The 16,530-nt window shown below is 43.8% G+C and overlaps 1 protein-coding gene across 3 annotated transcripts in view; it reads left to right on the top strand.

Annotated features, from left to right (window-relative positions):
- The window catches only part of Shisa6 (shisa family member 6), a 316,260-nt gene that overhangs the window by 11,762 nt on the left and 287,968 nt on the right, over nt 1-16,530 (top strand). For all 3 annotated transcript variants that reach the window (XM_030246098.1, XM_006533619.4, NM_001034874.3), the window contains one exon: nt 13,411-13,571. In XM_030246098.1, coding sequence (XP_030101958.1) covers nt 13,411-13,571 — 161 coding nt within the window. The remainder of the gene's footprint in view (nt 1-13,410; nt 13,572-16,530) is intronic.

The raw sequence follows: 16,530 nt of genomic DNA, 5'->3' as shown, positions 1-16,530 counted from the left end.
CTTCTGGGAAATGTGGTGTCCACCCTTCTCCCTCTTCCTGCATTCCAGCTGCTCCCCGAAGAGGAACGTGGACCCTGGGATGGGCTATTCATTAGGTACAATCTGAGAGAGCCTCTCTAATGCTCCCATCCCCTCCTTTCCTAGGTCCTGAGCCTTAAAACCTTTGTTGGGTTTAGTAGATGGGTTCAGGGGAGAGGGGTTGGGGAAGAGACAGTTGTTGGGAAGCTTTTGTTGTTTGCTTGTTTGTTTGTTTTCCCAGTTCTGGAGTCAGGGTCAGATGTCAGCAGGAGAGAGTTGTGACTTCACACTGACTGTTCTTTTGGAGGATGAATGAGGTTCACACCAAGCCATCCACGGAATGATTGGCAGGCTGCTAGTCCAGATGCCAATGTTGCTTCAGAACCGGAGGAGGACCACGGAGCACTGCTCTCCTGCTATGCTCCTAGTCGCCTGTCTCTGACTTATTCCCATGGCAAGAAAGCTGCCTGAAGTGTCCTGGGATTAACAGCCCATAGGCTTCAGGAGCCAGTACAGGTCATTTGTGCTTAGATGACTCACAGCCAGGACACATGTCCATGCAGTGAGTATCTCTTCTCTGTAACCTGGAGCATTTAAGCAAAGAATCCATCATGTTTCTTTCTTGTCTTTCAAGTCACATCATTAAAATGTATCTTTTTGTGATTTTCCATGTCTCCTCTGCCACCACTGCTTTCCCATTTCTCCTTCTCTTGATTCCTGGTCACTTCTCTCTTGTCTTTCTAACTCTAACCTCCTCCAGCTCTTCTTCTTGAATCCATTCAGCTGTGACTTCATTAAATAGCATTGATTCAGATGCCACTAATTCAAAATTTATCCAAATTGGACCTGGACAAAGTTGTTTTTTCCTTTCTCTGTTTGATAGAAAACTACGATGAGCCGATTAATCGCTCAGACAAGACTGCAAACTCTGTGCAGGGCACATACGCTACAGAGAAGGACAGATTGTCTGAGCCAGCCAGGTAGACAATTGGCATGCTAAGGACCAATTGTTCATCTCTACTCAATAAAGTAGCTTCTAAAGATCAGTTTTATTTTATTATTTTAAAATCTCATTTAAAACAGCACAATGGCTCAAGGAACAGTAAACATGTTATTTCCCGCCTTAGGCCCATTTTCGTCTACTCTGGAAGCAGAAACCAGAAGACCACAAGTTCAAGGCCTACCTGGACTTGAGCAATTTAGTTTGAGACCCTATCTCAAACTAAAAAAGTCAAAGATGGCCTGTAATGAAGTACTTGCTTCCCACGCACTGTCCTAGGTAGAATCTTCAGTATTGTGCCCAGCTGTGTGCACACACACACAGTTCTACCCTGTATGTGTCTGCCAATTCTCTCCCGTATCACCTTCCCAAATTGCTATGGAATGAGTGTTGCTCAACTCTCTTCAAACGCTGTTGGAATTCCCTCCAGGAACTCTTGCAGATTTTTCTCTATTGCTTCTTTTTTCATTTCATTTTCTCATGTTCTTAGAATCCACAACTTTTTCAGCTTTGAGAAGTAGTGTTTGTTTACGCTGTCATAGCTGCAGGATGGCCAGCTGACCCTTCGAGGAAAGGGTCCCAAGCTTTCAGACTGGGACCTACTTAGGACAGCTTGCCCTACTTATGGGGGACAGAGGAGCTTTGTTCCATTTGAGGGTCTTGCTCAGTGGCCTTGGGTACATAAATCGCTGTCCCAACACCACTGTTCAGAGGAGGCAGCTTCACGGCTTCTGAAAGCCGTCAGCAGGCATCCTTGCCTCTTCTAGATAAAGGACTTTGACATCCTCCCCTTCATCTGCTTATGTGCTCTCCAGGGACAGATAACAGAGCTCTTTTCTCTTAATTTGGGGGTTGTCATCCATCTTCTCCTGCTGTGGAACATTTTCTAAATGTCAAGATAAGGAGCCACTTCCATCACTCCATCTCCATGATCTTGGTGAGTCCTTTTGCCCCTCTGGTCTATTAGCTGGAAGTGCGATAAGGGAGAATACACTGTAGTGGTAATGGGCTTCTCTGGCTCATTCTGACCCCAGTACACCTGGAAAGTCAGGACAACAGGTCCAGGTGACATCTTCAGCTAAAAGCGTAGCATCCCTGGGGATGGAGGAGAATGCACTTTTCCTTATACATTCCTGTATTTGTACCTTATGGTCCTTGTTGAAGGACAAAAATGTCCTCTGCAAATGGCCTCATAAGCATGCTTGGCTTTAGCGTGTTTATCTTATAGATACTCTTGGCAGAAAGGGACTCAGAATGCCCTGTTAGTCTCTTCTCTCTGGTCATCAGCTCCTCTCGTCTTAGAGTGTAAGTGTTCATTCATTTATCTATTCTGCAGACAGTCTGGTCTACTCTTGGAATGCATTTTTAGTTAACGTTCATGGGGAACCCAAACTGAGTCTTCACCTTCACAAGACTGCAAAACATCTCCTAGCCAGCAGTCACGCCATCATCTCTTCAGAATCCATCGTTTGAATCAATATCCATATTTGTGAGTCTTCCCATGGACCGTGACTTTAAGTCTGTCTAGCTATGCTGAGGTCATCTGTCTACCACAACAACCACACATGGATCCTAGCCACTCAAACGCAGCTTAAAGATCCAAAGAGTTCTTTAGGGAAGTTAGTGGAAGAAAGAGGCTCAAGGAAGCAACTTTCCTTGTTTGCAAGTCCCATCAATAGGGCTAGTCAGGAAGTGTCAGCCTCATTTGGTTAAACCAGAAGAGTACCCAGCATAATGCCAACCACTGACTGACTGAGTAACATTTACAAGTAATTATTTACTAGAGCATGAACATGATGATAATGTTTATACGTAAAGAAGGAAAAGATGAATAGATAGAAGCAAAAAGGAAGAAAAAGAGAGAGAAGGAAAAGGAACCAAATACTTTATAGGAAATACTTGCTTAGTCAGGTTGATATGCTTGTCCAACCAAGTCCCTGATGAAATCTATGGATGGCTCCTGTTGTGGGTCCTCTGGCTCTCTAGGGGCCTTTATCTTGATGCTTCCTTGTATGACAGACAAAACATGCTCTGATCTGCAATGGCCTAGTGCAAAAGAACACACACTGTCTTTGCACCTGCCTCTCCAGGTCCAAGTACAGGGTTCAGAAACACTTGCTGTACGTGCATGTAGCTAAACTGTGTGATTTGAGAGTTTTGTTATGTCAGCTTTGTTGGATCGTTCTCTATGATTTCCCTCTTCCACCTGTCCTATGCTTGTGTTTCTCTAGGCTGAGCCCATTTAAGATTTATTTAGTCAAGTATTTATTTAGTGCTTACTAGGCACCAGTGTTTCACTAATAGTAACTAATTTATTAATCTTCATGACATTCCTAAGAGGTAGGCAATATTATTTTTTTGCCCTATTACCTTGGCTTAATTTTTTAATGAGGAAACAGAGCCATGGGAGTATAATAAGTAGCTGGCTGATGAGCATTAGTGTATGAAATGGCCACTGTCCCAACAAAGGCTCCATATTTAGAATCCCAGTATTTAGTCACCAGGCTATCTTGTCTGTGTTTTGCTCACCTAGAGACTTTAGCAAGGCAAAACAGAGGTCTTTTAGCAGAAGCAAAGAGCAAAACAGAACATCAAAGCCAAACAAAATAAACCGAATATACAATAAATTTGTACCTTACACACAGGTGCTTTTATAAACTCACCTGTCATGTGGTTGGCTGTGTGGTTATGCTAACACATCTTGGTAACAGTTCTCCCGCCCCAACCCTCTAGTCTCCCGCCCCAACCCTCTAGTCTCCAGGCCCCTATTTTCAATTATCCAGTAGCAAGACTTGACACACTCAAATCTGATTCATTCTCAAATCATCCAAAGATTGCTGGAAAGTCTGTTTGGTCTTGATGCTTCTGTATTTCTTAGACATGGGTAAATTTGCATTATGATTTCTGAAGTCTGGAAGCAGTGCATGGAGATGATGCTATTGGAAATGGGTTTTCAGATTCTGCAGATTCTTGGCTGGTCACCTGTTAAGAGCCTCAGAACGGGCATACATCGAGCAGCAGCAACTGGCCCTACTTACTTGAAAAACATAACAAGCAGGCCGCCCTTTCCTTGCAGAGATGTTTACTGGCCGTGATGAATTCCAATTGTGCTGGGGACAACTCAGACCTGCAGAACAGCTCAATGCAGATGCATAGACATTGTTAACCAACAAATGAGATCCCGCATCCATTCTATGCCTCTGTGTGAGAAGAGCGGTCTTGTGCACACACAAAGCCAGCAGCTGTGTTTTTCAAGTGGACTGTGCGAGAACTGGGAATAGGGAAAAATAAATTAAGCCATTCTCCTTGGTCTGAGGTTATTAAAAATATGTTCATTTCAGTTGTCCTGACTGCAGATTTTGGAGGATAAAAACACTCTGACTGCCCAGAAGAGAACGTCAAAGGAGAGGTCAAAGAGGACGCCAGCTTGTCCTTAAGTTTAGTGCCAGTAAGAGCTCAGTTATCTGGAACTCAAATAACTGGAATCCTTTATCTAGCTAGACTAGAATACCTGTACGTCACTACTAGGGAAATGTAAAAGAAGCAGCTATGAGAGATTCACAGGGAAAATAAAAGCCAGCTTCCATACTCTGCCTTGCAGTTTTGACAATGAGTTCCCTTTCCTGAACTGTACACTTTACTTTGCTTTCTCTGTGAGAAGGACCAAAGTGATGCGAGATGGTCCCTCTCATCAAGAACCAAAATTCTTAGTAATAATATAAAAGAATTAGTTGTATTCTTTTACAGAGGCAGGGATGTCTTGAGAAAAATTTTCAAAAATCAGGAGAGTTCTAACGAGTCCTCAGGACTAAGAACATTTGCTGCAATAGTTTATTTGTAGACTAGCTTTGGCATTTTATCACTCCTCCACCACACCATCAGTTTCTTCTCATTCTCTCCCCAAAGGAGAAAGGACATGACTGGGGGCTGCCTGTCCAGCTAGCCTTGCTCTTGATGTGAGCCAACTTACTGGACGGTAGCCGAACATATTTTCTTCCTTTATGTGACTTAAGCATTTATGTGGCTCAGCTGGGAATGTAGCTGCTACTAGAGGCCACGTGGGTTATTTCCACGTCCCCATCAACAGGGTATTAATAGACCAAAGATTTATACGATGAGATGGGGGGGTGTCCCAAGTTTCTCCGTATATCAAAAATCTAAAGTTTCATTTTGTGTTCTGTTGCCACAGTTGTTTTTAAGCTTGGAAATTCATGAAGGCCAGGTGTCTTAGTCAGGGTTTCTATTCCTGCACTAACATCATGACCAAGAAGCAAGTTGGAGAGGAAAGGGTTTATTATACTTACAGATTTGTTATTTATCACCAAAGGAAGTCAAGACTGGAACTCAAGCAGGTCAGGAAGCAGGAGCTGATGCAGAGGACATGGAGGGATGTTATCTACTGGCTTGCTTCCCCTGGCTTGCTCAGCTTGCTTTCTTATAGAACCCAAGACGACCAGCTCAGGGATGGCACCACCCACAATGAGCCCTTGCACCCTTGATCACTAATTGAGAAAATGCCTTACAGTTGGATCTCATAGAGGCATTTCCTCATCTGAAGCTCCTTTCTCTGTGATAACTCCAGCTTGTGTCAAGTTGACACACAAAACCAGCCAGTATACCAGGAGACCAGAACTTGGCAAAGCAGTACTTAGTTTCCCATTCTGGCCTCCTGCAGAGCAGTGATCTAATGAGGTATAGTGGCACCTGGGTAGGATTTCATTTGACCAAAAGGTTAGCTGCTAAAATCTGTGATGTTTCGAAGTGGACAGTGTTAATGACTCCCAGTGACAAATAGAACCGAGAAGATGAGCTGCAGCTGAGGTCAGAGGTCCACTAAGGATCGAACACTCTGTAAAGCTCTATTGTTCAAAGACCATGGTAGGGTCATAGAGGGCTAAAACTGTGATTGCGAGGCTAGAAGGAAGAATGGATAGATCAGTGAGGGAACAAGATTAACGAAAATGTGAGTGAGGGAATGAATGAATGGTTACGTGGGGAGATAGATGAGTGGGTGGGTAAATGCACCGGATGGTTAGGTAGACTCGTGGAACAAAGATGAATAGATGGGTGCATGGAAGAATAAGTGGGTACTTGAATGAGAGAATGGATGGATGGACCAATGGTTAGATGGATAGGTAGAGTGGATGGATGGCTTGGAAGGTGAATGGATGGATGTAGATGAATGAATAAGTGAGTACAGCTAAAATTTAAGCTAGTGAATATTTGGTCTTAACTCAGTCATTTACCAGTTGCATCTGCATGCCCACCTATCACTTGGCATTTGCTAAACTTGAAGGCCATAGTGGAAAAGTAATTTTTATTCATCTGATGTAATTGTCATCTCAGAGGCTTACTGCCTAGGCAACTAACCTAGGCCAGTCCTGGAAACTTCTAGACTCTATACTATCTAATCTAGGTCTAGAGGGTTTTCAGCTTCTGAGACTTACTGCTAAGTAAGTTCACCCTTTCTTGTTCTTTCTGATCTCTGGCTGACTGATTCAACTCAGTTCTGGTTCAAACTTCTCACAAAGCTGAATGATTCAACCTGGTTTCCCTCTTGGCCTCTGATGAAATTACTCTGGCCTCAAACGAACTCTGGCAATCTGTTCTGATATGGCTTCTTCTCCCTTTCTGACTTGTTTTGTCTTCACCTGTGTCTAGCTTGATCTTGCTTCAACCTCTCTGTAAATCTCTCCCAGTAAAACTGCCTTCTCCTTCTCTCTGCCCCTGCTCTCTATAACTGTCCAGGTAAAATTGTTTCCTTCCTTCCTTTCTGAACTACCCCTCAAGTAGCATCCCCTTCCTCTCTCTTCTAAAAAAAGTTGAGCATATTCTATTCTGTCAGATCTTTCTCTGATTTGTCACTTTGTCTGCCACTCAATTAGACATCACTTTTAACCATGAGTGCTTCCTTCTACGAGCTAACTTTACCTTCATTGTTTGGGATTAAAGGTGTGTACTAAGGGCATGTCTGTATTCCAGTCAGAGGGATTAAAGGTGTGTGCCAAGAGGGTGAGCCACACTGCAACTAGAAACAGGATTTTTTTCTAGTAAACAACACCATCTCAGGGTTCATGTATCAAATATCCTGCAATGTCACAGTGATTCCTGTTTGTCAACTTAAAAGGCCTAAAGTCATCTGGGATGGGGGAACCTCAGTTTTTGTTTTTTTGTTTTTTAAATGCCTTCATCTGATTGGCTTATAGGCAAGTCTATGGGAACATTTTCTTGTCTAATGATTGATGTGAGAGGGCCCAGCCCACTCTAGATGGTGTCACCTCTGGGCAGGTGGTCCTAGGTTGTATAAGACAATAAGCTGAGCAAGCTATAGGGAGCAAGCCAGTGAGCAGCATCCTTCCATGGTCTCTGCTTCCATTCCTGTCTCCAGGTTCTTGCCCTCATTTCTCTCAATGACGAATTGTGATTGGAATATATAAACTAATAAACCCTTTCTTTCCCAAGTTGCTTTTGGGTCATGGTGTTTATCACAGAAAACAAAATAAAAAAACAGTAACAACATAAAAACAAACAAACAAATAATAATAACACGCACATTTGGGGAGAGCAGAAAGAATCAAGAGGAAAGTGGGATATATGTAAGAGGTGGTCTCTGCAAAAGAAGATGCCTAGGCTCAAGACAGAAGCACAACATTGAATTTCTGTTTCATTTGTTTAAATAGTGAGCTAAGTGTGGGTCTTAAATCCATAGTAAAATGTAGGGTACTATAGCTGTAAATGTCACAGTGCTAGAAGCAAAGGCAGTGGGCTAGGCAGGAAAGCACCCTGGGAGACCAAGTGCTGTTCAAAGGTAAGCTGGCATTTCCATCCTCCTGATGACTAAAGCAATGCCTGGGACTGAAGAGGGCCCACGGTTCCTGGTCTGAGTGATCAGAATTGGATTTCTTTCCCAATTAATTGACTCTCCCCCATGAAGCGTGTGCCACAGGAAACCATAGAAGAGGCGGGAACAGTGAAATCAGCAAGAAAACAGATTTTTTTCAGGCAAAAGAGTTTCTTGACTTGATACGTTAGATAGTGCAGCCAGCATGACGGACATGGAAGAGGGCTGGGGTGATGGTGTTCCGCAACTTCCTAAATGAGGTACATTTGTTGCCCTCATTTGTGGTGGGCACCAGGTTCCTGGTGGGGTGGAGCCTTGCCCTTGCTCCCTCACATGACCCGTTCTCTGTCTCTCCCTCTCTGGGTTTCCTTTTCTCTAATAGTCTCCCCTAGTTCTCTCTTCTGTAACAGCTTTCTATCCACATTTCCTTGAGACCATTGACAATATTACTCAAGATTTTAAGCAAATAAATAAACTGGTCTTGACCCAAATCACTCATTTGCTAATTGTTTCTGCGTGCCCAGATATCACCTGGCATTTGCCAAATTAGCAGGGCCAGCTGGAGAGAGCAGGAAGCAGCTCTGAATGGCTCTCTCCCTCTCTTTCTCTTTCCCTTCCTCTCTTCTGGTTCCCATTTTTCTCTTGCGCTTCTCTCTCTCTCTCTCTCTCTCTCTCTCTCTCTCTCTCTCTCTCTCTCTCTCTCTCTCTCTCTCTCTCTCTCCCCCCTCTCTCCCTCCCTCCCTCCTCTCTCCTGCCCTGGCTTCTGGTCTGAGTCCATGTTCTCCTTCCCTCCCCTCCTTTCTCCTCCCCTCCTGTTCCCTACTATCCTATGTTCTCTCTTACCTGACTGGTTTCTTTGTTCTTGCTTTGCCCCGCCTTGGTCCCCCAGACCCTGAAAGTTGCTGCCCACTCTTTCAAAGCTTCTTCAATTATTCCTCAGCGACCAAGTTTCTTTCCTGTGGTTAGAAAGTAGCTCAGTCCTTAACCCATTTCCTCTGGCATATCCAAATTAATTAGGTGAGACCAGGATCACACATTTCAGAATTAGAATAATATTTATCAAACACCCTGGAGAGTTGAGGGGTGGAAGGTGGAGAGGAAGCAGAGCAAAGAGGCAGGTCACTGAGCTGAGGGGAAGGGCAGGAAGGGGAGCTGGCAGATGTACCCTCGGACCTCCTAAAAGTGATAGTGGGTGGGGATGGATGTGGGAAAAGTTGAATTCTGGAGAATGTTAAAGACCTGGTAGAGACTAGGAGCCTATGGCTGGTCAGCATTCCCTTGTGGAAATAGCAGATGTTCAAGAGGTCATATGCTACTATACAGGAGGTTTGAGAAATATATACACCAGTAAACTCACCTTTTTAACTTGGCTGGGACCCTAGCTCATCCCAGTTCATTGGACCATAGAAGATCACACTGAACCAGTTTCCTGTAATCAATCAAATGGCCTAGGAACTAGAGGCCACAGCTCAGCTGAATCCCAGAGTTATAACTCATTGCCAAGTTTTAGCCAGACCTCACTCATTGAAATCTACTGGGCCTGCTGCTTTTTAAGAAGGTGGCCATTTAAGCAAGTCTTCTTGAGGGATGGGTCCCAGGAGCCTCACTGTCCTGGGATAGACAGTAAGGTTAAAACACTCATGAAATCCCACTTAAACTGTCTCTGTTGACAAAACTATGGCGCCCCAGTATCTTATTCCTTTCTCTGTCACATCCAAGCAAGTACTAAGACTTGAGGGACCATGGAGTATCCAACAGAAAAGACACTCAATTTTGGGTCTCTTAGACCCGTTGTGTCCCCAGAACCTGCTGGCATTCAGTCTTGATTGGATGTTTGTGGAGTTAGCCACCTAGTTCACACAGTGCAGAGCAGATTTTCCACAGGGGCCCCTTACCTCACCCCTGTTGATACTTGATAACTTTTTCATGATGGGCTGCCTGTCCTGCCTACTATAGGATGTTGAGCCCTATCCCTGAGTTCCACACACCGGATGCCAATAGTACCTCCCTCCTTGTTTGTCATGACAACCAAGATGTCTCCATATATGGACAGTTGTCCCAAGTTAGAAAGGAGGGGACAAAAATTTTCCCACATAAGAGTAGAGTGAGTCCTCCTGACCCAAGAGTTGAACCATGTGAAGTCTATTCTTCTTCATGGACATCAGAGAAGTAGGGTGGAGTCTTTGTAAGATGTTTCCTCAGTGTGAGCTTTAATGAGTTGAAATTTCCCCAATGGATTGTTCATCCTTACCTTTCCTAATGTATAAGTTTGTGGGTTTTTGTTTTATTCTGTCTTGTGCAGCTGTCACCATTATTTAAACTTTGTGCATTATTATCACCCGCAAGGGAAAGCCCACACCTATAGCAGTCCTCTTGTCCATGGGCTTACTCAGCCTGGTGCTTTATATAAGTCTAGGCTTTGGTGATGTCTCCTTTCACTTGGAGTGATGTTTCAAGGCTCTTCCATGCTAAGAGGTCTATCATTTCTCTTTCCTTTTTATGACCAACTCATACTCTATTATGTGGGTACAACACATTTTGTTTATCCTTTCATCAACCAATGAACATTTGGCTTGTACCTACCCCTTGGCTGTTTTTCATGGTGCCTTTAACCTTCTTCATACATAAGTTCTAAGCAGATCTTTTTCATTTCTCCTAGGAGTAGGCTGGGCCACGTATTTGCTGTGTTCTTAGCATTTTGAGGAACTGTTAAACTGTTTACCAGAGGAGCTGTGCTTTTTTTTTTTTTTCTTACATCCCCAACAGCAAAGTGTGGAGAAGCCACATTTGTGTCCTTGCTGGCACCTGTTATGAACTTCCTGTTTGGTTTTGGCTATCTTCATACGTATGCATGGGCACCACAATGTGATTTTGATAGACAGTTTCCCTAAGGATTAATGGTGCGGACACTTTGGAGAAATGCCTGTTTGAATCTTGTATTCGTTATAAAATTGAAGAGTGTTTTATTGAAATTTAAGATTCTTTCTGTTGGTTTTTCTTTAAAGACCTATTTTATGTATATAAGTGTTTTGTTCAAATGTGTGTGTGTGAACCTTGCGTGTGCCTGGTGCCTGCAGAGGTCAGAAGGATCCACTGGGTCCCTGAAACTGGGGTTCTGAATAGTTGTGAGCCTCCATCTGGGTGCTAGGAACTGAACTTGGGTCCTTTACAAGAGCAACAAGTGTTCTCCTAAACGCTGAACCGCCTCTCCAGCTGCCTATCAGATGTTTTACAGCATTTTCTCCCATTTTTCGGATTGCATCAGCTTTTGTGAAGGCTTCCTCTGAGCCAGTGATGGTTTTAATATCTCCACTTGTTCTTACATCACTATGTTGCTTAGACTTTCAGTGTCACATGTAAGAAATCATCTCCAGATCAAAAATCCACAATGACTTATTTTAAGTCTTTTTAGTGCTTGGATCAGTGTTTATGTGTAGGATCCCTTTTGAATTGATTTGTATGTATAGTGTGCAATTAAGATCTATCAGGGATCTAACTAGTAACTCTTAGCCATTTTTAAAAATGATCTTTCTCCACTGATATTTGGTATTTTAAAAAATTTAATTAAAAAGTCAAAGATGTGTTTTTTAATTTGTATGCACATGTGTGTGACTGCATGAATTTATATGAACCATATATGTGCCCAAGGAGACCAGAAGAGGGTGTTGGATTGCTTGGAATTGGAGTTAAAGACAGCTATGAGCAACTCAACCTGGGTTCTGGAAACTAAACCGAATTGACTATAAATGTAGAAGTTTGTGCTTGAGTTTTCAATTATATTTCTTTGGTCTCTATGCCTACCATAATTCATAATTGAGCCTTTTAAACTATGGAAAGATGATAGGAAGATGTTTCTAATAATTATAAGGGTGAAGAAATGAAGCTACCACACATGGATGTGGGGTTGAAAAGGATGCATGAAAGAATTCAGTTTTAGAATCAGGAGAGATCTTAAAGCTTGTCTTTGTATAAACCTAGTGCTTCACTGATGGGGAAAATTATTAAAATTCTGTGTCAAAGATTAAGATCTGCTGAAAGTCTGTGACTGGTCAGTGGCAGAGCTGAGAGACCTTTTCTGTGACTTTCTGGGACATTGCCTTCCTTCTTCTCAGGCCACAAATGATGGCTCTCCAGATTGGCCCTGGATCTTAGGCTAGCTGAGCTTCCTTCACAGGGTACTTAGCTTTGGTTCCTGCTGCCAGTTCAGCAGAGTGAGTGTGGTGGGTGGCAAGTGTCTGCTCTTCCTTTGACAGGCTGAGAGAACAGAAGGTCAGCTAGGGGAAAGCTCTTGAAAATGTGAACTTGCTGTATATGTGCCACTAATTGATAAGATTGCCAACTTGGTGCTCTTCAAGGCAGGTTCACTGTGTCAACGGCAGCACAGCAGAAGGGAACGATTTGCTTAGGTACATCTAAGGGGCCGTGGTTGTCACTTTCCAGGAAGATGGAGCTCTGGAGCTGGACATTGGGATAATGGAAGCTATGGGAAGGCTGGGATATCTCAAATGGAAGAGACTTTGAAGGCTGGTGCCTTAGGGAGATGCTGAGAAAACAGAAGGGTTTATGCCCCCTTTGTGCAAAACTTGAGGCATAGAGCTTTACCAGGAACGGGTGTGACACTGAGAAGGGGTGCTCTGTGGTGGCTTGCCACACTCTTCTGCTGCTCCCTTTGATCATTCCCCAATGTCTCTCTTTCCTAGAGCCAGTGGGTAGCTCGTGTCACACATAATGAGGCATTCATCTGTAAAACCTGGTGGCAGAGGAACTTGCTTTAATTTGTGAGTCACCAGAGGACAGGACTAGGCACCTTTCCACTCATCCCTGGAGCGACTGATGCCTGCTGAGTCCCCACTACATGCACGTTTGGAAGCTGAAGCTTGGTGTGAATCAGTCAAGCCAGAGCTCTTGTTCCCGAGTCTCCACTCTGGCAGTTTCTTTGTGTCCCTTCCCATTCGTACATGCCTCCTCCTCCTCAAAAATGTGTTTACCCTCACTGTCTGCTCTCATCCGTGAATCCTGATGCTTAACTTTTAAAAATCCGTCCTTTCTGTCTTGGCACTTGAAACAAGTTTCCTCTAGCAGCAGTGGCTGTAGGTTGTATGATGCCCTTCTGCAAGTCAATAATTTCTAACACATGCTACATGACATATTTTTGGGGATAGAGAGGTTGGGCCACCTGATTGATAGTAACCTCTTGTTCAATGTAAGGCCAGTAGCGTCTGCTTTTTCCTGTAGGGTCATTGAGACACTGAGGGTGCTTTGGGGGCATATATGGGTATCAGGAAAACTAATATTTGGAGAGAGCTTATTGTTTACAGGTGTAGAATGAATTACAGAACAAGATACTATGCTCACAGCCTTTCAGGGTTATGCTGACCTCACTCCTGAGGCCAGCAAAAGATGAAACTGTCTTTTGAGTGCTCATGGCTCCTTCCTTATCTCTGGCTCCTTCCATATGGTTTCAAAACTGAGTGCCTATGACTGTAAGTTTGCCTCTTTGTGGTTCTGTGCACCTGCTCAGTGAGGCTCACTGTGTATTCTCCTTCTTTAGGGCTCTGGCTGACATTCTAAGACAACAGGGACCAATCCCCATAGCACACTGTGAAAGAGAAACCATCTCGGCCATCGATACCTCTCCCAAAGAGAACACGCCGGTCCGATCAACCTCCAAAAACCACTACACCCCTGTGCGCACAGCCAAGCAGACTCCAGGTAAGTGAGAGTTGCTCATCTCAAAGTTTTACTGATGATGCTGAGAGGTTCTAGTGATGTTTCTGCTCTGGCTGGACAGGTTATGGAGCACTGTGCAGTGGTGGATATCCTGATAGGGAAGGCTTGTGGAAGCATTTGGGGATTATCTTTTTGGGAAGGTTTGGTATGAGAGAGACCAGCTCTGGGACGGACAAGGTCTGATGGCCCATCTGTGATTTCTCTAGTGGCTGGTGTAATTCTCTAATGTGAAATAGAGCTTGCAGCTGCCACGGTGGGCTATGGTTGCCCATTTATACAAGTGACAGGAAGGACTGGCCCTGTCCAGAATGCCAGATGTGTAAAAAGAAAGGCTGTATTTGGATGCAGAAGCTGCTCAGCTATTGGAACTCAGAAAGACAGGAATGGTATCTGTATTTTTAGGACGATCCTTTCCTGTGAGATATAGGTTCCCTGTATTTAGGATGAAATATCCTTCTACATAAGTAGGGAAGTGGATCTGAGATAACGGAGGATACCAAATTCTACAGATGCTCAAGCCCCTTATATAATTATATATGAATGGCCTGCTATTGGCATAATTCCCCCAAATCCTCTTGTCTAGTGGTTTCCAGATTCCTAAGAGTATCTAATACAATACCAACACTAGGAAACTTGCTCACTCTGCCAAGGGCTTTAGGAAATAATGATGAGAAAAAGTGTATCGCTGTTCAGTAAGGCTGAATTTGGGCTAATAGCTTTGATTCATGGTGGGTTGAATGCCATTGGGTTGATTTGTGTGGCTGGGTGGATCTTGGAGTTGCATTCATAACTGCAGATGTGGTGGACTGAGCTGCCTTCTGCTGTTTTGTTTCATTGTCATGTTAACACTGTAAAGGAAACTGGGCAGGCTTGGCTTTACTTTTCTGATGGATTAGTTTAGGGAACTCAGTAACTTGGACAAGATCAGTAGGCTGTACCAAGAAGAAAAGAAAAACCTGTAAATGCCAGTAATATATTGGCATATTGATCTAAATATTATTCAGAGGCTTTTATAGGTGTGTTATTATTTATTCTTTGTAGCAATCTTGTAAATATTTATCTCCTACTTTATATGAGGAATGTAAAAGTTAAATAACACTTCCTAAGGTTACATGGTTAGTAAGAGAACATCAGGATTCAAACCAAGACAAAAAAAATCAGGATAAAAAGATTAAAAAAAAAAAACCAAAAAACAAAAAACAACAACAACAAAAAAACCCAAGCAAACAAAAAACTCCCAAACTAGTCTATCCTTCCCCAGTTAGGGACAGCAATGTAAACTCTCTGAATGGGTGTCCCATGTACCAGTATGTTTGGAAGGTTATAACCCTACAAGATTGTCAGCTAGCTTAGTACTGATCTCACTCCCAGACACACGATTTCTGCTTTGGATCTAGAGTCTTCACATCTGTTACCTTAACATCTGTCATTTTATTCAGGTCTGAACTAAGCCTGCAATAAAGATGTAAAACCACCAGGCGGCAGCAGGTGTGCCCAAATCCTAATTGTAGCTGAGATCAAATTATCCTGCTTATGCTTTAATTCTCTTGAGTTTATCAAGTTGTGCTTGCCTTTAAGATAATAGTTTTAACTATTTTGAGCATCTGATCAAAGCTAAAGGTATTCTCTGAATATGTATGCCTATGAGTACAGATACATATACACCTAGTTAATAGTTTGTGGAGGATTAAAGGGGTCCATATACCCCTCCAAAGCTAGGTGTCCCTGCTTCACATACAAAGATGAGTGAATTTGCTGGGCAGAAAACTCCTCCAGTGCATTTTCAGCTGGAATACACTTGATCCTTAATATGGGAACAGTAGAGGGAATCTTGGTAGAAGCATCTGACCACCGGTCAGGCTATGTACACATTAGAAACACCTAGGAACATGTTAAAAAATGCTGGTGTCCAAGAGCCATAGTGTGGGCAGAATCTCTACAGACGAGGCAAACATAGTGTTTCAAAATCCTCCACAAAGTGATCTTGGCATGTAACCAGAGTGAAGAGTCAGTGGTCTAGTTGGATTCTGTCACTGTTGTGAGCAAAGACACGAAATGCCCAAATCCCCCAATGTTGGGAACAAAATAAAGGGGGGGTGCTGGGGAAAAGTAGGGGAGGAAAAGGTGCCTAACGTCTGGCCAGAGTGCCTGTGCTCTGGGCAGGTGGATGCAGGCAGAGCTGCCAGACACTTTCCCACAGGGCCCCGGGTGGCATGCCTGACCCATGCAGCGGGGGGGGGGTGGAAAAGGGGCAGCCCCTGACTGTGTTGCAGGAGAGAGGGAATAGGGGAAGAAGTTCCCAACACTAACCAGAGTGCGCAGCAGAACTTGAAGGAGCAGAGACACTCTATGGTTTAAGAGCTTTATTATAGAAATGCAAGGGGAAAGAGAGAAGGCAGAGAGAGAGGGAGAGGGGGGGAGGGGGAGGCAGAGGGAGGGGAGAGGGGGAGGGGAGGGGACAAAGAGAAAGGAGAGAGGAGAGAAGACAAAGAGAAAGGGAAGAGGAGAGAGAAGTGTAAGAAGTGAGAGGACAAAGGAATGAGAGGGTAAGAGAGCAAGGTGGGGGCTGAGCACCCCTTTTATAGTCTTCACTGTTGCTAGGTAACTGGGGAGGAGTTTAACCTGAAGGTCAGGAGCTTGAGCCATTGCTTATGTGACTACTGACCATGCTTCTCTTGTGAGGGCTGTGGGAGGTGGTACCTTAGGCAGGGCCCGGAGTTCCAGGAGCATGAGGGAACACCTACTGTATCATGTAGGTGAATTATGACCATCAGGGTTCAGACCTCAGCTCGACTGGAGACCAGCCTGCAATTCCCAACACCCCAATTTGGCTACATGTTGGAATCCTGTAGGAAGCCATAAAAATTAAGGCTAGCTAAGCCCCATCCTCAGCTATCATGGCTTAATTGATGTGGCGGGTGTCTAAAGTATCCCCTAGTGC

This window comes from Mus musculus, chromosome 11 (genome assembly GCF_000001635.26).
Source record: "Mus musculus strain C57BL/6J chromosome 11, GRCm38.p6 C57BL/6J".
Taxonomy (NCBI): Eukaryota; Metazoa; Chordata; class Mammalia; order Rodentia; family Muridae; genus Mus; species Mus musculus.
This window is presented reverse-complemented; position numbering and strand designations above follow the sequence as displayed.